The sequence below is a fragment of the Alligator sinensis genome, unplaced genomic scaffold, assembly GCF_000455745.1.
Source record: "Alligator sinensis unplaced genomic scaffold, ASM45574v1 scaffold196_1, whole genome shotgun sequence".
Lineage (NCBI taxonomy): Eukaryota > Metazoa > Chordata > Crocodylia > Alligatoridae > Alligator > Alligator sinensis.
Window position 1 is genome coordinate 1,061,221 of NW_005842492.1, and position 16,940 is coordinate 1,078,160.

A 16,940-nucleotide genomic window follows, 5' to 3' on the forward strand; every position below is an offset into this window, starting at 1 on the left:
CTGACAATTTCCCATGTGTTTAATTTCCCATGTGTTAGCAACTTGAACTCGGTACACTAATGGTATTTGCAGGAGCCTTATCTTGGCGATGTAAGGGTGAAGGCAGCCCCTCAAAGTACACAGGGCCCAGACTGTCTTGGACCTTTTATGTCAGAACCAGCGCTTTGAGCGGTGGCCAGAAAGCTACCAGAAGCCATGTCATTGGCTATATTTAAAGTGGTCAATAGAACTATTGGGTGTTAGCTCTCAAGTGTAAAATTTAGCTCCTAGGATACTGTACAGGTTGCTCTTTATAGTCTCTGCCTCCCATTTGCCAGAACATAAAGACTCAGACTGAAACGTACAGTTGGCATTATAAGAGCTCAATAAATGGGAGTTACACATTTTCTTTTAGTCCAAATTAAACAAGAGATTTTTTTCATCATTACAATTTAAACATGTATGAAGAAAATAGGCATTTGTCAGTCAAATGATTTACAATAGAATTCGAGTGTGTTTTTGGGACAGAACCTACCCTAAATCAATGTGCACTTTTGCCAGGGAGGCAGAGGTTAGAAACTCAAGCCATGGACAGAGGTGCATTTATCACACTTGTGCCAACGTTTTTTGAAGTGCTACAAAAAAGTAGCAGTATGAGGTATCGACAGACATGCAGAGCCCCTCTCCCCCTCCTGGAGTGCCACAAAGTCATTATGAAAGCAAACAGGGGCAGGATTTCCAACTGGGAGGAGACAGGGGGCCAGGGGGTGCTCAGCCCTGCAGCTGTCCCCTCACACCACAGCAAAGGGAGAGGAGGGGAGCCAGCTCACTGACAGCCTGCTGGCTCCCCACTGGACACAGTTAGCAAAGCTACTGCCCCCTCCCCAGAACTGTGCTGTCAGTGGTACAGGACCAGTACCAGGACTGGACTCACTTCTGGGCTACCGAAAGAAGTTATACAAACTGGTTTAAGTGATCGCTCAGAAACTGGTTTAAGCCTGTACCAGAACAGAAGTTCAGTGTACATAAACTAGTTTCAAAATGGCTAAAACTGGTTTAAGATAAACCTGGTTGAATGTAGTATCAGACTTAACTGATTTGGGTCAAAGTGCTTTATGAAACTTCTGTGCCAGACCCCTTCCTGGTTCTAGTTAAATCAGTCCCCCAGAGTGCTTTCCAGCTCTTGGCTGGGCTAGGCTGTGCTGTCTGCTCCAGCAGAGATGGGTTAAGGGGGAAGGGAAGGGGAGGCAGAGACTGCCCTGTCCCAAGCAAACCTCAGCTGGAGTCTGGGGCCAGGGAGAGTGGTTAAACTTCTCTTCCCCTGAGTGCAGAGCTGCCTTGCCCTGCCAAAAGCTTACTACTGGCTGTGCCTGTGGACTAAAAATCCGAAGGCACCTGGAAGCAGGAGGAGGAAGTGATGAGCAACCCTGCAGCATCCTGCTGGTGTGATTCTAGACTGCAAACCTCAGGAGACCTCAGGGGCAGCAGGAAGAGGAAGTAAACACACAGCCCATGCTGGCTATGTGCCATAGAGCTGTGCTCTAGTGCCCCCCAGCTTCTGGCCTGAGCCACTGCAGGCATGTGGCCACATTTCCTGAATCAAAAGTGAATGTCTGTCCAGTTGTTTATAAATTTAATCTCTGTAGTTTAGGCTAACCTGCAGAGACTGAACTGATTCAGCCTTGGGCTTTTTGACTCTCTGTACTTAGCCATGGTGACCAGAGCTACAACCCATGGTCCCATCTTGGCTGCAGCTCTGCTCATTGTGGGCAGCAAGCCAGCTCCCACATTCACAGACAGCTCAGTCCTAGGGGAAGCAGGCAAGCTGTGCTCCCCCAGAGCTGCACTCAGTAACTACCAAACCTGTTCACCCCCCTCCCCCTTTGGAGGGGGCAGAATGGGGAGAGCAGAGTACTATGGCAGTGTGGGGGGTTGAGATTCCCTGAAACACTACTCCATGCTGGACAGATGTCACATGCAGTGCTATAAAGTATAACAATGCTATAGAAAACATTCCTGCATCACCTAGGCACATTACTATAGTGCTTCTGTCACTTTTGTAATGCTACAGGGGATGCTCATGTACATTTCCTCAACTTTTGTAGTGCTACAAAGGTAACGTGGCATAATTTCCACCCAGGTTCACCTGGAACTTCAAATACTGACTTAATTTTTTTTTAAAGAACTTCAAAGTTACTTTGATTTCTCTACCTGTCTGAACTCCCTGCCATTTTTGTCGTCATTTTAAAATCACAACTTCCTATTGTTGAATGTTTTTTGTTTTCCGGCTGTGGTATTGAAAAAATAACACAAGTCAACAGGGGAAAAACAGCATGGCTGCATTTTAACCAACAGACTTCTGAGTCCATGCAGAGACTCACTGAATTCATTTCAATTCCAACTTAAGAGGCTTCCAGCAGAAAATGTCTCCCTAAATACTAGTAGAACTACTGGAGTTGAGCTTACTTATGATGAGACGAAGACCATTAAGACCCTGTATTAATAGTAGTGTTTTTGATAAATCATCATACTACCAACTTTAAGTTAAAACTCCTGCCAAGATTATTTAATAGAGTTAAACAATGCATTGCTCATTATTTCAATGTGTTTACTTTTGTTCAGAACACTTCTGTATCATCCGATTCACAGTTTCCTGCTCTGTAGTTGGCACAGGCCTCTGAGCAACAGGATATTATGGTGTTAGATCTAACAAGCTAGGTAAAAGCTTCCAGACGGTAGCAAGGTTTTTTTCAAGCCAACAGTGTCAATATCATAATGGAATCCTTACACTACTTAGCCAGAATAGTTCATTGCAAATATAAAGTCCTATCCTGAACCCAGAACAGGAAGAAAAAAAATCCCTGAAATGTGGACATTAGGACCGAATTATGAGTTTCTATCATTGCTTCTAGCATTTAAAACTGATGATGCAAGTTTCTACATAAAAGCTATTTGTAAATAAATTGTTAATGTTCATTTCACTAAATCAGTGGAAAACTAGGTATAGCAGATAATAGAGCTGATTTCAGAATTCATTCAGTTTTTAAGTTGAGCTTCTGTCTAGTCAGCTTGCCAATCAAATCAATCAAGATTGGCCCTGTTTGAATTTGTCTAATTGAAACTAACACAAGACCTGTTGAAGCAGCAAGTAAACTGGTAAAAATATGTACTGTTAAAGGACAGATGTAAAAGAACAAATGTTTACCAAGTTAAGAGAATGACAATTCTAATTGTGCTCCCGTTTTCCCACCAACAAAACAGCAAGCTTTTCATTCTTGACAAAGTATATGCTTTTCATATTTGAAGAAATGATATTCTGAGCAAGTGATATGCAGTTCAACAAAGACAAGTACAAAGTGCTGCACCTGGGCAAAAAGAACCACCAACACACAGGCTGTGCTGTGCTCACTTACTGCTGTGCTGCAGCACAGCAGCAGAAAGGGATTTTGGAGTCATAGCTGACTCCAAGATGACCATGAGTCATCAATGTGACCAGGTGATCAACAAGGCTAACTATACTTTATCATGCATTAGCAGATGCATGATGAACAGGTCCAGGGACATGATGCTTCCCCTCTCTGCAGCACTGATCAGGCCACAGGTGGAGTACTGCATCCAGTTTTGGGCGCTGCACTTCAAGAAAGATGCGAAGAATCTTGAGGGTTCAGAGGAGGACCACTCGTATGGTCAGAGGCCTGCAGGCAAGGCCCTGTGAGGAGAGACTGAGGGACCTAGATCTCTTCAGCCTGCGCAAAAGAAGACTGAAAGGTGATTTTGTGGCTGCCTATAAATTCATCAAGGGACGGCAGCAGGGAATAGGAGAAGCGCTATTTACTAGGGCACCCCCTGGAGTAACTAGGAACAATGGCCACAAATTGATGGAGAGCAGATTTAGGAAGAACTTCTTTACGGTAAGGGTTGCCAGAATCTGGAATGGGCTTCCAAGGGAGGTGGTGCTCTTCCCTACCCTGGAGGTCTTCAAGAGAAGACCGGACAAGCACCTAAGTGGGGTCATCTGACCCCAGTGCTCTTTCCTGCCCAGGGCAGGAGGTCAGAAACTATGACTTACTGAGGTCCCTTCCGACCGTAACATCTATGAATATCATAATAAAATGCTTAGGGTTCCGTTTTCATTAAACCCTTTATGTCCACTCCCTACCTCCCCCAAGTCTGAAAGCATCACAAGCCAGTAATTATACTAATATTTAAGCAGGAAGACAAAACTACTAACAATTTATTAAACTAGTCTCCAGTAGTGGCAGTATTTCCAGCAATTACATTTTATGTAAAATTTAGAAGGCCAATTATAATGTTAAGACTTAACCCCCCTAAAAATATGTCTTCCCAAACAGCACCAATTTAAACAGCACTCTAAGAAGCTAGAATATGTGTTTTTTTTTCAAACAGGTCATTATCGTATGTCCATTCACTGGTCAGTTGAGAATGCTCTACTGACAGTTCAACAAGACGACCATACCACACTTCTGTAATTCTTGTGATCTTAATCTCACCAACTCAGATTACAAATGTCACTTTTGAAGTATACTGATGGTAAAAGTCAATAAAAACTGTACGTAGGCTGACGTTTTGTAGCTCTTGGAGCACACACCCTCTCATTTTACAACAGGACATGGCTGTGAAATGCTGAGTTTCCTGCTACAAGATATAGTTAGAAGCAGAAAATTCCCTCCATGCAAACAATGATGTGTTACATCATATTGTTCTTTCTATTGTTTTGAGCCTCATGCTTTATTTAATGGCAGGCTTTTAGTACTAATATTGCTGCAAGGTAAACAATACTATGGAATAGCCAGCTGAATTCCAGTTTTAGAACACGATCAACAAAACTAGTGACCTTTCCAAGAACTAAATGCTGGTGCCATAGTGCAACAAGAATGAACAATGCTTAATGTTCATATATACTGGACAAATCGGGAGTGATGGCAGTAAGAAGCGTGTAATTTTAGTACGCTAATCTAATTTCATTAAGGAGCCAGTGATGGTAGATAAATAGGAAACAGGAGGATATAAATCCTTATATACAGCTTTTTCCCCAACCACTACACTGAAGACAGTCAGAGCTCCTGGCTAAGACGAAGGCAACTATAAACAGATATGTTCAATTCTGAACACATTTTAATGATTATGGTTTACAAATTAAAATTAGCATATATTTGATAACATTTTTAAAATCTACACACAGAGAAATTAAATGCTTAAGTGGTATAGTGTTTAATATCCCTTTGTTTCAACAATGACCCTATCATCTTGTGACAAAGAACCAGATTAAGTAAAGAAGCTGTAAAGTAACTATTAAATCATACTTTGGATGGCAGATGTGCAACAAAGGAAAAAACCTTTGCTAACAACTATCAGGATTTTTCTTTAACAGTTTATAATGTTCTCTCAACACTGAGGGTGTTTACATGGCACGATGCAATGTTGTGCAGAGATACTAAAAGCACTATGGTTGCAGTACTGGCATTTCATCTGCACTAATATACCTTGCTTTGAAAGTATGGACAAAACACACCTGGAGCAGTGGAGGGGAGGGGAGGGGAGAAAGGGGAGCTGCTGCTGTTCCAAACTGTGTAGGAGCTGTCACACTGTATACTTTAACCAGAGTTACAGTTGGGGCAATTTAGCTCACCTGTATCACTACAGGCTCCTGCTCATGCAACACAAAGCATAACAGCTGCTATGCAACCCCAGCCAGCAACTCTCCCTTCCTGCTTGAAGCTGCCTCCAAGAGTACGTTTGTCCATACCCTCAGCTTGTTTTAGACTAGTGTTTGGAACTACATCATGACATAAAAACAAAAGATGCCATTTAAGGTATGTTTGTATAGAAAAGTACCTTGTCCCCTGAAGATTCTCAGCTTTACAAGCCATGGACCACATCCTGGCAAGCCCTATACAATTAAACCTCCCACTGAACTCAAATTATAACAAGCACTTTGACTGAGAAAGGTTTGCAGGATATGGTTCTACATACAAGCCCTTCAACCGTCACCACAGACATATCACTAATATCGGGGTGGTATACTGCAGCTGGTTGTTAGCATGCAACAATTAACCTGGAAGTAAATCAGAATACTTACTTAAAACTGAAACCAGGTAGCGCAACACAAGAATTCAGGGGGGCAGAAAAGTAATCATTAGAACTGGAAGTTGAGGGTATTAAGTCTTTGTGAAAATGGAAATTGATAGATATGCAAGATTTTATTTTATCCAAAAAATGACATCATCACTAGTATGCTGCTTAAAGGATCCATTTAGCAGCACCATGCGGCTCAAATGCTATTTAAAAGTGAATACCAAAAGAAACGCATTCAAAAAAAGTTTATAACATTTATTTTTCCATCTTTTGATGTATAAAAAGGTATGTTAGCTGCCTGTTTATGAATTAGGATGAAGTCTGTACATTTGTCTCCTTTTCCCAATTATAAATTATTCCTTCTTGACTTGTTAATGTAATGAGCAGAATAAGAGGCAGGCACACAGGACGTTACTTTATTTTACTTTTTTCGTAAACATCATTGCTGCAAAAATGAAATGCTGGAGAAATTCAATATATCAAATATTTAGCAAATTGGAAGTTTACTGTGTTAGATGGGTCAGTTAGAAACTACCTGAGGAAGTCATCTACATAAAAGATGCATATTATTCAACTCTTAACTGACAGCGCTCTCAGAAACCAGACTCTGCCTTGAAGTTTTATAAAGTATCGATTTACACAGTCCACATTTCCATCCCACCCCCCAGGGGCAGGGTATCAAAATTAACCTGTACACTTAAGGCAGCACATAGGAATTCATTGCTGTTTTAGACCTGCCTACCAATAACGGATCCAGTAGCCTTAATGCAGTGAGGTAATATTTTACTATACAATAGGTTGACATTTAAAACCAAAGAACACCAAGAACCCAGGTGCCTTACAGGCTCTCGCCAACATTATTTCCCAGAAACAGCTATGGGCCCAACACCACCATTTTAAATTTTCTTTTGAAAAATTCAGTAGATTTAGCAGCTCATTATAGAAATGTAAACCAAACAGCTGATTTACTCCAAAGAGCAGCACTGAGAGCCTGTGGCCAAAGCACAGCTTTACACAGAAAAGAAAAGATGCTTTAGAAATGTAAAGCAGTGCTGTCTTTACACCAGGTTGGCTCCCCTCAGTGCTTATGTGGCTCAATCAACTATTAGCTTTCATTTTCTATTCAGAAACATTCAGAGGCAGCTTAATGATGTTAATTATATTTTTCAACAGTAAATCAAAGTTGGTTATTGAACTGGAAAGGAAAAGGAGGCCCAAACTGGAAGATGACAACAGAATGAAAATCTTGGATTTAAAATACCTACATTTTGTTCCATGTAGAAATAATCCGTTCATACTTTAAAATGTCTGACTCCCAACATGGACAGATATTGTAATCTAACAGTTAAATCTTACAGTGATGTTAAAAACCTTTGAAAAGGAAACAATGAATCTCTGCTTTTTTTTTTTTTTTTTTTTATAGCCAAGAATTAATGTTGTTAATATTTAACTCCATAAGTTACTAAACTAAACTACAAATTATATGGGGACAAGGCTCTGATGGCTCTACAATTCAACTTGTTTGTGGGGAACTAAAAATGTTTTAATCAATTAAGTGAAATTTCTCTTTCCAAAACAGGAATCCGTTACTCCCAATATTACTATACAGAGGCAAGAGGGATTGGAAGGCCTAACAACTAGGTCACCTTAAGGTGCAAAAGTTAATGCTTTAGCCTGACAAATCATGGCATATTTTCTCCTTGTTTCCCATTCTTATTGGAGCAAGGAAAAGTAGATTTATGATGAACAGTGCAATCTCAAACTGCATATTAAATATAAAACTTGTTTTAGTAATTTCTTAGAGATAATCAAGTTATTTTACTATATCTGCATATATGATGCAATAAAAAAATGTTATTTCTTAAAGTAACTTTATAAAAAGCAGACTTTTTTTGATGTTCTAGTCATACACTACGGCTGATTTAAAAATCACTCCCCCGCCCCCATTAAGATCAGTCGTAAGAAAAGTGTCCATAATGAGGTATACAAATGGCTCTTCACTCTGAAGCTCAGTAGAAAAACAATGCCAAATAAGGCCTCTCTCTCCCCCAAAAGATTAAAGATGCGATACTTGAAAACCAATCCAAATTCCAGATATGTCAATTGTTCAATTCTTGGCTCAAACTTCTAACCACAAGGTAGGTTCAACAAATGTGGCTTAAAAATCTGTTATGGTATTAAATAATAATAATAATAAGAAGAATTTTAAAACGACCTTAAAAAGCCATTCTCAAAACATTTTAATTCACTGATACAAGTAGTATTATGCTCCCAATAAATTTAAATACTGAAAGCTTTTTCTTTTATTTATTAAAATTAACACACACAAAAGAAGGTTCTTTTTATTTATTGTCAAGTTCAGATGCATGTTTTTTACTTATGGACTTAAACATTTCCATTTCTCTGCATTTACTGTACATGTTGTGAAGAAATGGCAAATGTACTTATAAATTAACTAAGTACTTGGTGTGTACATATTTTTGCTGATGGCAGTCTAGGCTGCCTGGACAAGTAACACAGAGTTCACACGTGCTGTTAGTGAGACGGTCCATCTATACTTGCCTTCTGAAGTCTCTGCTGGTTTTGGAGCCTGGCCAACTAGTAGTTTGTGCCAAGACTTGCTGTGAGGTTGTTTTTCCTCCCCCAACACTGCCAAAATTAATTCAACAGGTCATTCTCTGCCCCTCCCCCCATTACCTTTTTTCCTGATGAAAGACAGTGCAGTAACACTCTTTAAAAAGAAGAGCCAGTATTTCCTTCAAAATAACAACCTTCATTTTACAGTACATGAAACTCAAGGTTTATTTGGAAAAAAGCAAGCAAACACGCACACATGCAGCCCCCCTCAAAGAATAAGTACATGAAAGATATTAAAGTCTTAACCATTTCATTCAGTGGCGTGTTTTATTTAGCTCACTTATTAATCCATTTTAAAAAGTTAATTACAAAAAAGAAAATGAATTATTTTAGACAATCCAAACCTTAAACAAGAATTACCTCTGTGGAACTTACCTTTTCTCAGCCTGAACTTCTCAAAACAGGCTGTGTCCTCCCCACAAAATGGAGTCTGTCTCTGGCCAATTTAGGTTTTGATTAGTTACCAGGAATCAAAAAACCATTCATTAGCCAATAGTATTATCCAAAACTCATGTTTCAGACTGCTACATCATTCTGTAATACACGAGTTGTCTATCAACTCACTCTTTCAAATAGCAGGATTTTAGGTTATTCTCTCTGCCAAGCTATGTTGCCCTTTATCAACTTAACAAGAAAAAAAATGAAGATATTAACAGTAAGTTTAACAGTTTACATATAACAAATCATTCAGAAATCTTGTTTTGTTACACAACACAGCCCAACCTAAATTAGAACTTACTCCATCAGAAAATACAAATTGTTAACTACTGCTGCTCAGCTGGTTAAAAAAAGCAATGTTAGAAAAAAATAAACTCATATACTTTCAAGAAGGTTCAAAAACATATTCATAAATTCAACCTTTTGATCAGCAAGTAACCAACCCATAGGATGAACACCAATTCTACCATTATCCTTCATGAAGCTATTTTTAAAACACATACATGTAGCTTTCTGAATTCTTCATGTGCTAATCTTCACAAAAAGTTACGACCATTTGCTGTGCTCCTCTGACGTATTTATGGAAGATGTTTGTGAAGGTTCACAAACAAGAGGGGAAAACATATGTAAACAAACAAAACCGATTTTAAGACCAGTCTTTAATTGCAATCCCTCCACAAGCAAACAAAAAATAATAAAATAAATGATGTAATGAGTAAAATGAAGGTAGTAGTAAAAGCAGGACACCACATGCCATCTCAGTGCGCTTAAGTGGACCATTTTACTCTCACCTTTATCCCGGTCATACAGTAAATCTTCTGTTGAGCATGGACTCCCATCCTGAGACTCAGGAGGGCAAAAAGGTGAAACACATGGTGAATGGCTGCTGCAGCTACTGCTGCGCTCTTGAACAGACGGAGTCTGTGTATCAATGCTACGTGTGCTACTGCTACGATAGTGAGCTGGTAAAGGTGCTCTTCGACCATCAGGTATATCCAAGGGCTGAAAGAAAAATAATACTTTAGAACTGGACCACTACTGTGTAATCTTAAAGCCTTTTGTTTGTGGAGCTCTTTATTAAGAGAAAGGCTTTATAAGTCGCCTTCAAAGAACCTGTACTATTTTCATTTTTTTAAAATGTAATTAAAAAAAGTTACTTTTGTACGAAGAGGAAATGTATACACTATACTAATGATTGCGCAGAATGTGAAAGCTCCAAGCCAACTGTGGCTGAAAATATATAGTCTTAAATGATTTTCTGAACTTGCAACATTTCATCAGTTTATCTCCATATGCTAACATCAATACAGTTTAAAAAAAACAAAATAGCAAAACAACTTAACTGCACATCCAAAAAGTAACAGTACAAGATCTTGGGCAAGATTAAATATTAAAAAGTTATTCAACAAGAAAAACTACTAGTGTGATTTTTAATGTTACTATAATTAAAAAAGGAAAATGCCTTAGCAAAAGTCTCCACGTGATCAATTTTTATGTTTTTGGCTGCTTAGTTTTAATTAGTAAAGAAAGTCTCTTTTCCCCTTTGCCTCCCAAGCTTTGACAGTCTACCCAGAATAAAGTCGCAAATACAAACCTATTTCCAAGAAACTGTCATATATGGCAAGTCCATTCCTTTGTACCTTTCTACGATAATTTTACTGCATTCTCTCCAATATGCACATGCATGGCTCATCTTTAATTATTTCTTCTCAAACCACCCCATTATCTCAACTGTGGCATTAGAACAGGATAACTTATGTGCAGATGCAGTTTTCTATTGTAAGTTAAGAACCGATGGCCTATTAACACCAACGTATTTTGAAGTCATCCACACAAACGTAAGTATTATGTGGAGGACTTGTAGCATACCCATTAGTACAGTTACCTAATACTTCCCTTTATAAGGCTCTGCTTTCAGGCACTTATCACTTTGTCAAAATTTAACAGATCATGCCGATATTTTGTGTGTTGGTTTTCTTCCTCAGACTGATATTTGGGAAACTTCCATCCAAAATAGCTCAGCCCTTTCCAAGAATAAGAGTAGGAAAAATGTGTCTTATGTTAAAAATTTCAAGTGATTTTTCTTTAAACAGCTGTACTGTGCCAATATTTCTTTAAAACAGTTCTATTCTGCCAATCACTCTTACACAAAGGCCCCACCCAGATTGACTTGAAATTTAGATGGGGCCTTTGTATAAGAGATTTGCCTTTTCAAGTCTCCATGAAAATCCACCCAGATTTAATCAATTTATAAGCCTGAGAATGGAGACTAGAGAACAGAAGATGGGAAATTTGTAACTAGAGCTGGGATGGTGTGGGGAAATATTTGAGAGGGGTTGAAACAAACATCTACTGAGCAAAGAGGCTGAGACAGACAGATGGAGAAATGGAGATTAGGATGGACTATGCAAGAAGAATGCAACTGGATGAGAAGCCAGGTACAGGGAAAGGTGGGACAGACAAAGATAGGTTGGAAGGGAGAAGTTAAAGGAACTGTGACCACCAGTAGCATAAAGTCCTAAAGAAATGAGAATGGAACCCAAATTCCTCTACTTTTAACACCTGTGAAATCCACCAAGTACCTAACCGCCCTATAATTCTTGTCAATGTAGATGAGAATAACCTACTACGATACTCGGACCAAGGAACAATGGTCTGTGTGGTGAATTTGCAAGTTTCAACCCTTCTGATGAAGCATATGGTCATCTGTATGGTGACCAACATCTGCGTGGTCATCCACATTAATTCTTAAAAAGGCACACTTTAGTAATAGGAACCTTGGAAATTACAACTTCCTATATTAAAAATGTCATTTGGGTTGCAGACTCATGCACTTAAAATACAGGAAACATCTGTGCAACCTAAATTTGGCCCCTACCTATGTATGCATTACAATACAATTTGCAATTACACAATTATATACTATTCTTCCCCCTCACAAGACACTTCATTTCAGATGACAGACCTGACCTGTTGGTAAAATAGAAAGAACTGTAGAAATAGACAGAATAACTTTATGGTTAAAGCAAATGTGCTTTTTGGACACTTTATATAGTACTCAAAATTCTCACAAAAAATCCAAAGGGGTGGGAGGAAAACCCCAAAAAAACTCAAGCACCCAAGATTAGGGGATAGTTTTGACCTTAAACATCTCTGTGTCTTATTTTCTCCTAATAAAATGGGGATAGTGTCATCCCCTCATCTCTCTCAGTGGTTTGCAAAAACAAAACCTCACATACCATAGGAATAAGCACCACAGATAAATGTCCTTGAAGAAATCAACAGTTCTGTCTTCAGAACAAAAGTTGGAAGTGTGTACCATATTTTCTCACATAACACGCATATTATTTTGGAAGGCCCCAAGGAAAAAAAAAAGACTTACATTGGAGTACAGATAAGTACCAGCAATCTGGGGTCTCCAGGGCTGGGAGCTGCACTGTAGGGCCCAATCCATCAAGCCAGTACTGGGGCTGCATGCTGGGTCCAACCCTGCACGCGGGCTCCAGGGCCGCATGCCGTCTCTGGAGCCATGTGCCAGGTCTAGGGATGTTTACTAGTGCTGAGGGAAAACCTTTTCCTTGCATATAATGCATACCCCGATTTTCCCCAGCTGGTTTGGGGGTAGGGGAGGAGGGGGAAGGGAGATGCAGACTGTGTATTGAAAATACGGTACGAAACAGCTACTCATTAAATGAACTCTCCATAATGCATACTGAAAAAATAGGTCCTATGAAAAAGGTATGCATTAACGTAAGAAAGACTTTTAACAATATACCATATTTACTCAAGTACAAGATGAGATGCTCCCCAAAATCATAATGGGGAAAAAAGCCCCTCATCTTACATTTGCATATAAGAAAGCCTCATTAAAATACACTGTCCATCATTAAACTGCTGCCAAACAAGCATGTGCTCAGTAAGGGAAACCAACTGTGAAATTTATTTAAGCGCAGCCAATACTGAGCATGACTATAAGCACATGGCCCATACACAGGCAACCCCTGCTTAATGCCGTTTTGCTTAGTGCTATTTCTCTAGAAGGCTCATTTTACATTGATACCCAATTCTACCTGGCACTCAACGCGTTTCATCATAATGCTCACGGTCACCATCTTGGTTCATCAAAAACTTTTGGTTTTGATTAACGCTGTTTCCACTTAGAACTCATTTTTTGAGAGCCAATCAAGAGCACTAAGCGGGAGTTGCTGTATATATGTTTGTATGCATCCATTCATACAAAATTATATATACATACCCTTTTATTGTAATGGGTGCACAGGCTTTAAGTGTGGTTTTAAGGTGTGAGAAAGAAAGCTTATGCTAGATACAGTGTGCATTTATCAATGTATTACACACACACAAACACGCATAGAATCTAGCATAAGCTTTCCTTCACACACCTTAAACCACACGTAAAGCCCTTGCCCCCCTTACAAAAAATGCACCCATCCACAGTTCTTTACCTAACCCAATCTCAGTAAACTTACCACAAAAATAGGTTAGTACAACCCATTTCATTATATGCCCACTGAGCTCAACCCCCTTTAGCACCAACTCTTTGCAGAAATGGTGAGCTACTAGACTGCATAGATTTTTTACTCCCTCTTCACTCCCACAGCTGAGCTGAGGCTTTCTTTCCCATTTCCAAGGATTCCCGTTTCTCCACCAGCCTTAAATGTCTAGCAAACATCACAAAATGGGGCCCCAAACAGTTCACCCACAATCCCTGTCAACTCCTCTCAGTCTGGCACATGATTAGCTGTAGCCAGCCCCACCCTCCATGTGGTTGCCCTGTGCCTCATCTGCATATAAAATTTTGGAGGATCCCAGGACTTATGACAAGAACACCTGGTTCCAGTCATGACAGGGTGGCTAATTAGGATATGGACTGTTTGTGGGTGGGCGGGGTACATGCACATACTGAGCAATATTTGGAGTACGCCCACATACTGAGCATTGCTGTGCTGTGGGGTCACCATGTCTTGAAATGCTGTTGATTCTGCTGGGGCTCAGCCCAATGAACTATAAACAAAGGTTTTCAACTTTTTTTTTTTTTTTTTTTTTTTAAATCAAAGTACTGCGGGCAGCCAGATGCCAGGAGGCAGGGATACAGAGCCGGGAGACCCAGATGCAGAGCCAGGAGGCAGGGACGGTGCACTGACACTGCCCAGAAGCAGGGCTGGGGCAGGGGGTGGAAGCTCCCTGGGCTGGTGGGGTAGCCACTGTGTGCAAGCTTCCCCGCCTCACAGAGGGGTGCCGCTGCCTTCAACCCGCCCTGGCTCTGCTCCTGGGAGGTGGCAGAGGTCCGTCCACACCCACCCATACCTCCAGTTGACAACCCTTGAACTATATGATACAGCATGAGCCTTTTGGCTGTCAACTAATATTATACATAGTTTGTACCCTATACAAGTAGTCAGTGCTGCTTAAAAATGTGTTTATGGAGTACCTGTGCTAAAACTTGCAGCAGTTTCTAAAACAGTTAAATGCATCAATTCTGAATGAACTAAGTGTAGTGCTACCTATGGTAATTTGCCTATATGTGAATTACTACAGATATGTTTATTTCAAGGTCAGTGTTTTCAAATGTGCCAACTCACTTTCACGTGCTCAGGGAGAACATGATCTGACAATAAGTAAGAAGGGAACAAGCTGGGGGGAGACTACCTGACCCCCACATTAAAAAAAAAATTCTGCTGTAGCAGTGGGAAGGGGACAAATTCCAGGCAAACCAACAATAGTTATATTCTATATATGGAAATATATGACAAATTTATAAGTTCTCCATATATACAATCAAATTATTGGTAGGTCACCACATATTCAGGGTCATCTTATATTGAAGTAAATATAGCATATGCACTTGGTATCTGAATTAAAGTCACACAAGTGTTAATTCTGATATTATTTCACCTTTGACTGGTTGCCTTAAGCTAGGGGTTGGCAACATAGGGAGTTCTGCTGAGCTGTTGCAGGCCAAGTCAACACACCCCCTTGCACAACTGCTCACCAAAACTCCCAATGTGGGATGGGGCCCTGGGCAGGTAGGAAGTGGTGTTTGAGAGTGGGATAGGAGGTCAAAGCCAAGATCAAGGGGTGGGACTGTGAGGCAGTGACAGCATAACTATTTCACTACAAGTGTCCTAAAACTACTGAAAATATGAGCAAAAATTGGTGCCACCATATCTAAATATTAGAATTTAGATTGGCAAAAATATTACATAATCAAGAAATATATCATATACCAAATACTTCATCTTGCCATTAAAGCTATGATTTTGGAAAATAAGTTTTCATTCTTTCTCTCAGATGCACACATTAACAATACAACATTTTAATATTTATGTATATTACATAAATATATATCATACTATAATATGCACCATATACTTATGTGCAATTATATAATGTGGTGCACACAATATATTATAGTAATTATAAAATGGTATACATACAAGGTGAGATAGATGCACACAAAAAAAATTTAAGACACATTAATAATAAGCTATGCATGTATACGAGTATGAATGAAAATAAGTAATTCTGTACATGCCAAATAGTGTTTACTACTTCAAAACTGCCTGCGGATATTCCATAGATGATTTTGTTTCTGAAGAATTCTACTTTCCCTTCAAATTAACCTACGCCTTTTTATGCTGCAAGGAATGCACATTTAGAAACCTGAAAAAATATTAACTATAACCTTTAATTTTTTTGGTACAGTTTAATGTAAGCAAAGCTTTTGCTTAAGTTTGACCTGGGTTTTTTTTTTTTGTTTTTTTTTTTACTATTTAAACTAATGTTTCAGAATTATATTCCATGAGTCACACCCATAATGTATAAAGTACATTAAAACTAGGTATTCTCACAATTTTAAACTGAAAAAATGGAGTAACTAATTCACATCTCCTGGTCATAAACTCATAGAAACTGACTGGGAATTTCAGCTTGTTCTTTTTTTACCTTTTTTTTTTTAATAAAGAATCAAATCATGCGCATTAGCATTCTGATAGAGCGGGGTGTTCAACCTCTGGCCCACAAGCCAAATGCAGCCCTCAGAGCCATCACATCTGGCCCTCAGGGTTCCCCAAGGAACAAGAAATATGGTAGCAGGGGAGCAGGGGTCGTTAATATGGTCATGCACCCTGTTCCCTAATTCCCAAACCCTGCACTACCTGTTGCAGCTGGGCCACAACCCCTCCCCCACATCTGGATCAGGGCCAGGCCAGGCCAGGCCAGGCCAGGCCAGGCCAGGCCAGGCACCCCCCCGGAGGGGCTGGCTTGGGGCCACAAATGCCCAATCCCCACACACGGCTATGCTATGCCCCCCTTCCCCATAGGGCCAGGCCACGCCCTCCTGCAGGGAGAGGCTGGGGCCAGGCTACACGCACAGGCTAAGCCATGCTCCCTTTCCCTCTGAGACCAGGCTGCTATTGGGCTGAAACCAGAGCTGAGCCATCACTTCAAGTACTCAAATCTAAGACTAGACTCCCTCCCCACCCAGTCATGCCGATTGCAGAAGATAAACCTTGCTTAGGTTCAATTAACTATAATATCCCCCAAAGAATGTCAAGGTGAAGCAGTATAGACATAATAAACAAACGATCTACTTTCTTTATTTTTTAATAATAATTTTGGAAAAAATTCCAGTCCTATAATGTTACGCCCACCTCCTTTTTTATTTTAAAAACTCAACATGGGACTGGAATACAGAAAGGTCTGATATGAAACAACAATGGCTTCTGCAAGTACTTCACACAGCTACAAGATCAGGCCTCTATGGGGGCAAC

General features: G+C 39.8%; 1 protein-coding gene across 4 annotated transcripts in view; it reads right to left on the reverse strand.

Annotated features, from left to right (window-relative positions):
• The window catches only part of GLCCI1 (glucocorticoid induced 1), a 58,301-nt gene that overhangs the window by 5,083 nt on the left and 36,278 nt on the right, over window positions 1-16,940 (reverse strand). For all 4 annotated transcript variants that reach the window (XM_025212907.1, XM_025212910.1, XM_025212909.1 and 1 more), the window contains exon 5: window positions 9,942-10,152. In XM_025212907.1, the coding sequence (XP_025068692.1) occupies window positions 9,942-10,152 (211 nt within the window). The remainder of the gene's footprint in view (window positions 1-9,941; window positions 10,153-16,940) is intronic.